We start from the raw sequence: 6,000 nt of genomic DNA, 5'->3' as shown, positions 1-6,000 counted from the left end.
ATTACTGGAAAATTTCATGCATATTTCATTTTTAATTCGGAAATTTTCGAAGATATATTTTAAGAAAGCGCGTGTAAATTTTCAAACACTGAAAATCGCATTCACACTACAGGCTCGTACAATTTTTGATAGGTTTTAAAAAATTTTCTCGTGCGTATTTATTCCACATTATACTAGAAATCTTGGGATAAACTATACTAATACATTTTCGTGCAATTTCTCTTTATGTTTCCACCCTGCAGCTTTCATTGTGCTGAATTTAAAGAATTTCAGAGGAGGCCTGTGGCTTGGTCTCACCCGTCCAGAGTATTCCCCTGATTTCTTGTGGATTGATCATTCTATCCCACTGTACACAAACTGGGCGACTAACCAACCTGATGCCCCGGACAACACGACGGCGTGTGTTGTCGCCAACAATTCAATTTCTTTTGCTGGGGGCTGGAGTGATGTCGGTTGTACAGAGAAAAATGGATTTGTTTGCAGAATAAGACGAGGTAGGGTTTGTGGCATTCAAGTTCTTTCAGGCGTCTATCAAGGATGATAACGCGTTTATGTTTGGGTGAATGGAAAAGTTTTGTGATATATCAAGTGCTTATTTCCTAATTCGACGGGCCACGCAGGGGATATGCCTCTTTTGTTGACTTAACAGTCGTTTTTATGCATTTGTTAAATACGTGAAATTGTACGCGCGTAATGGCTATTAAGTGGACACCAGCTGAAGTTCCAAAATTTTCTTCCCACATTTACTGTGAAATAAACCTGCATTCAGCGGACACTTCTCAGTCTGTTGAGCGAACGCGGACACCGATATAAAGCCATATTGCTGCACACAACCTGCAATAAGCGGACACTTCAATAGCTCTTTACTTCTAAAGGTCTAGCTGAGACTCCTTTAACATTGTTCAATGATGTCGTTTTAAAGCTAAGTGATTTTTCCAGATTGACGGATTGACTGAGTGGACATTCTCCCATGAGCAGTGTTTGATCTTACACTGTGTTACTCTTTGTTACAAAAGAGTTTATAATTAACTTTTGTTGCACAACATATTAGTACCTGTTTTGAGCGGACACCCTGTATTAAGCGGACACTAGTGAGGGTCCCAAGGGTGTCCGCTTAATACAAGTTTCACTGTATGTTGATGTGAGCCCTAATTAGTGTCACTTCTTATGTGTTTTTACCCATTTTCCTGTCACAGGTGAACCTCATGTCTCCCCACCACGTAAGTAGATAATTTTCCTTATTTCCCCACACATCCCCAAAACACAGGATATTAGCCATTTACTGAAACAACTGGTTTAAACACGCAACTAGCATAACAAGCAAAAGTGCCAAACTGGAAAATTGAGGAAAAAGGTTCATTAGAGTATTGGAGATGTCAATGTTTGCAGTGTTATTCAAAAGGAAACTTGTTTACTTCTTGTTCAAATCATTCTAATCATTGCAATAGTTTTGGCGTCATCTGGGCTTTTAGCTGTTTCGAGAAAGTTTATGGGTAATGCCAGTTCACGGTTACTTGATTGAAGCTCAAAGTGTTTCAACTTGATAGAAAATAATAATAACAACAACAACAACAATAATAATAATAATAATAATAATAATAATAATAATAATAATAGTAATAATAATAATAGTAATTTTTTTAGAAATAATGAGGAGTGTTTATTGTGACAAAAACTAGAGCTAAGCTTTACAAAATGCTATAATATTTACATAATTTGATGTCTGTTAAACCTGTAAAACATGTTTCCGTATCTAATCATGATATCATGGTTACTACAACTAATACTAATACTACTATCATCATCATAACATTAATTAACATATTCCATACAAATTGGTATATGCAAGGTAAAAGTAAGTAAAAGAAATAAACTATTAAAACCTATTTCAACAGTGTTTACATAATGGCTCCCTCCTGGGTTTCAACGTCAATATCAATGTTCTTAAAGTCACAAAAGGCTTTCCTTCTAGCTCTTGAACCTCTTAGGCAGATTAGTGCAGATCTTAGTAAAGCGAAGGATGTCCTTGCTCTTATCCAGGAGATTGTTTTAGCATAATGTTCTCCTTTCTTGATGGAGATCAGCTGCGCCAGTCTGGAATGGTATTGCAAGCACTCGTTTCCCATGCCGCTTGTTGACGTGAAAATAAGGGGTGTAAAAGTTCCTTGTTCGATATCCAAAACCCTCCTCGCGTAAAGGCGCTTCTTCTCGTTCTCATGATTGCGGTATATCTGTTGGAGCTCTAGGTCCCTATACGAATCAGCATTAGGGTGGCAAACCCTCACGTCAAAGAATGCTGATCGTTGGTTCTCCCAGAACCCGCGCGCATGAATATCTAATCTCGCATCTGGAGCTCGATTAGAACCTCTTCCCGGCTGTTCACCCGAGATGTCTTGCAGGACAGGCTCAATCTCAACATCGGTACAAACCATATTCAGGAGTTCGGCTTCTAGGTCCCTCAGCTCATTGTGACGTTGGGTAACGAACCCACCTCTCTTGCATATCATTGCGTGGTCCACTGTAAAAGCATCACCGCATACACAGGTGGAGGGGATATCATCAACCGGCCAATCGTAGCGCAGTTTGATTGCATCGCGGAACTCTCTCTTAATAGTAATAGTAATAATAATAATAATAATAATAATAATAATAATAATAATAATAATAATAATAATAATAATAATAATAATGGCACAAACACTTGTATTCATGATTTCTTCTTCTTACTGAAACTCCGTGAACCTCAATCAAGCGGCGCTAAGCTCATTATACCAAGCGACATTGTTGCGTACGCTTATACTCTTTTGTGGGACTGTCGAAACAGCTGTATATGAAAGAGCTATCTGAGAACGTTGACGCCATTAGATGAAAGATGAAAAGAGATAACATCTTGTGTGTGTTTTTTCTTTAAATTATTGTTCCAGTGCTCGGGAGTTGTCCCAGTGGCTGGGAGAAGTTTGATAAGAACTGCTACCTGTTCAAATACACGGATCTGCAGCCCTGGACAGTAGCCAGGTACAAGTGCCAAAACCAGGGTGGTAACTTGGCAAGCATCACATCACAACAGGAGCAAGACTTCATCACATTCCACCGACAGAAGGCAGCTGGAAATATCTGGATTGGTATGTAATCATTTGACTTTAAGAACGCCTTTACCTGACGAGTGACATATTTCCTCACGCAAAGTACGAGCGGATGTGATAAATTACTATTATTATTATTATTATTATTATTATTATTAGTATTAGTATTAGTATTAGTATTAGTATTAATATTCGTATTATTTTTAACCTTATTGCATTGCATTAATTTTTGTGATTATATCATTTCTACTTGTTCTTTACTTTCTTTTACAACTTTCAACTATTTACAATAGTAACTTAAGTTATCTACACCTAGCTACACTTCTCTGTTTTACAGTTGTCTGCTCAGTGACGTGGCCTTTGGATGGAAGCGAGGCTGGAGTTGACCGTCAGAACAACTTGTTTTACACAACAAAAGCAGTGAGGTCTGTATCAAAACAAGGTCACCTCCAGCCTCGCTGCCATTCAAAGGCCAGGTCACTGAGCAGACAACTGTAAAATGGTCTATTATACAATGCTAAATAACAATTTAAATTGATTTCTATTTCCTAATTACTACTATGTGATAAATTATGCTATATTATTTCAACAAGAGTTCACTAGCTCAAAAGCTGAGCTAAAGGAACGTGCGCAGATGCAGTAAGTTGTTAATAATTGGTGTCTTTTGTTTCGAAACTTTCCAAAGAGAGTAGTGAGTAGTTTTAACAATAATGTTTTGATTAATGTCCAGGTTTGAATGATCGAGCGCTTGAGAGAGGTTTTAGCTGGTCTGACAGTAGTCCTGTGGCCTATTTGAATTGGTTACCCGGTCAACCCAGCGACAATAAGGGTTTGGAAAACTGTGTGGAGATGTGGCCTCCGAGCAGTGGATGGAATGACCAGCGTTGTGGTGACAAGCGAGGCTACATTTGCAAACAACCGCTAGGTGTGTGTCTCGATAGATAAAGATAGCTAAAAGGGTTGAAGATCCGTTGAAGGAATCGGACTTTGTTAATTCCAGTTGCATTTTTTGATTCCCTCTCATTTCAGTCAGTCTTAGTCAGGTTTTTGTATAATAATCTGATTTACGTGATGCTTACTTTGTAAATACAGCACGACCCCGCTGATCGTAAGATAGCGCCGTCTTGCCCACTCGGGTAGCCAATCACAGTGCAGGATTTAATACATCTAGTCTGCTCACGGTGCTAGTCATATAATAAGACGCCTTACTTAATATCTTCTCAGAGTGTTCTGCAGCTCTGGGCATGGCCAGTGGTGCCATCAAGAGTGACCAGCTTACGGCTAGTTCCAGTCTAGCTCCTTCATATAGTCCAGGTATGGCTCGACTTAACTCCCTATCAGCTTGGTGCGCCAGCAATGGACAAGATGGGCAGTACATTCAGGTAAGAACACTTGTTAAGAGAGCGTGTTCGGTTTTTTGTGTGTGTGAAAAAAAGATTATGTGAAATGACTATCAAAAACTGAGAAGACAGTTTAAAACTTGGAGATGTGTCTAAATGTGATGAAACACTGTCTCGATTGGTTAAAATATGTTCTCTATAGACCTTATTCATGCACGTTACCCGCCATGATATTTCATTCGTAAATGCAAACTAGCCATGATGTGGTCTTCGAGTAGTGAAACGTTTGTGCCAAAATGATCTTTGAGAAATGGATGAGTACTTTGGAATAGTTCGATATTTTTACTTGTAAACTTTGCAAGTCACTTGTTTTGTTTTATAAATGCACCGAAATGGCTGAAAATTTAGAGTATTGTATCCTAGTGTTCAAACAGCATGACATGGCTAGCTAAGATTTATTAGAAATGTTCGGAAACCCCTTGAAATTTGCTGATTTTAACTTATTATTATTTCCCCCCCCCCCCCCCCCCACGTCCCTCCGAAATTACGAGCTTAATTTACATTTTAATATGAAAACAAACACGGCGGCTATGGTGGATAAGGTCCAGTAGAATTATACCTAAGGAAATCACTACTAATAAAGAAGACATTTCAAAATTTCTTTTGTTTTGAGCATTGCCTCGTCATCCCACCTTTTCTCAGGCATCAGTACGTGGAATACATTGTCAGCTGTTTCGGAGCAACTTGTATTAAGAATTGCCTTCCGTGTCCCTTTTCTCACAAGATTCAGCGTGACTTCGAGAAGCTCAAAATCACTTTCATGTAAGGATACCCGAAACCAGCGGTTCAATTCTGCTCGACCTCTAGCAACCTGTAGGAAGTGAAAATGGCTAGTTAAGTACTAGATAAAAGTGCGTTACATTGCGGACACTTTTTTTTTCAGGTCGATCTGCTGACAGAAACCCGCCTCACCAAAATCGCAACACAAGGGTTCATTTTGAACGGAGTTTCAAGTTTTGTTAAGACGTTTACATTACAGACGAGTGACGATGGTGTTACGTTTAACAATTACCAGAAGAACGGAAGAGACTGGGTAAGAGAGCAACTCTAGGCATGAGGAATGAAGGGCTTCTTGTGCACAGACCCTATCATCTTAGAGATTTGAGGAGCTCTGGAGACGAGCGTGGTGATGTAAAAAATTTTTCCCAGCGGAACGCTAACATATCCTGGACAGAACCCTTTACAGAAATATCTTTGAAGTGCTAGTGAGTTGCTCAGAGGCGTGTGTTCCAACAAAAGTATTTTAACTCAGTCGTCTCTTTCGTCCAGGTATTTGTTGCAAACCGTGACACGAATTCGGTGGTCACGTTTTCACTCAAACCCACAGTGGATACCCGCTTGATAAGGATTGCTCCAGGCACATGGACTGGCTCTCTCTGCATGAGGGTGGAGTTTTATGGCTGCCCGTTTGGTAAGAGGAAATCAAATGTCATAAATAGCAAATAACAGGCGGTTATTATCAAGAAACAAATAAATGGCTGTATACTCGCCTTTTTATTTTTTGTTAAGAGCTATTT

The 6,000-nt window shown here is 39.2% G+C and overlaps 1 protein-coding gene across 3 annotated transcripts in view; it reads left to right on the top strand.

The window, feature by feature from the left end:
* LOC145486259 (uncharacterized) overlaps window positions 1–6,000 on the top strand; it is a 70,755-nt gene that overhangs the window by 54,699 nt on the left and 10,056 nt on the right. For all 3 annotated transcript variants that reach the window (XM_081464884.1, XM_081464886.1, XM_081464885.1), the window contains 7 exons: window positions 243–494; window positions 1,197–1,220; window positions 2,925–3,122; window positions 3,814–4,008; window positions 4,308–4,465; window positions 5,367–5,516; window positions 5,753–5,894. In XM_081464884.1, the coding sequence (XP_081321010.1) occupies window positions 243–494; window positions 1,197–1,220; window positions 2,925–3,122; window positions 3,814–4,008; window positions 4,308–4,465; window positions 5,367–5,516; window positions 5,753–5,894 (1,119 nt within the window). The remainder of the gene's footprint in view (window positions 1–242; window positions 495–1,196; window positions 1,221–2,924; window positions 3,123–3,813; window positions 4,009–4,307; window positions 4,466–5,366; window positions 5,517–5,752; window positions 5,895–6,000) is intronic.

The sequence above is a fragment of the Orbicella franksi genome, chromosome 5 (assembly GCF_964199315.1).
Source record: "Orbicella franksi chromosome 5, jaOrbFran1.1, whole genome shotgun sequence".
NCBI classification, from domain to species: Eukaryota; Metazoa; Cnidaria; class Anthozoa; order Scleractinia; family Merulinidae; genus Orbicella; species Orbicella franksi.
This window is presented reverse-complemented; position numbering and strand designations above follow the sequence as displayed.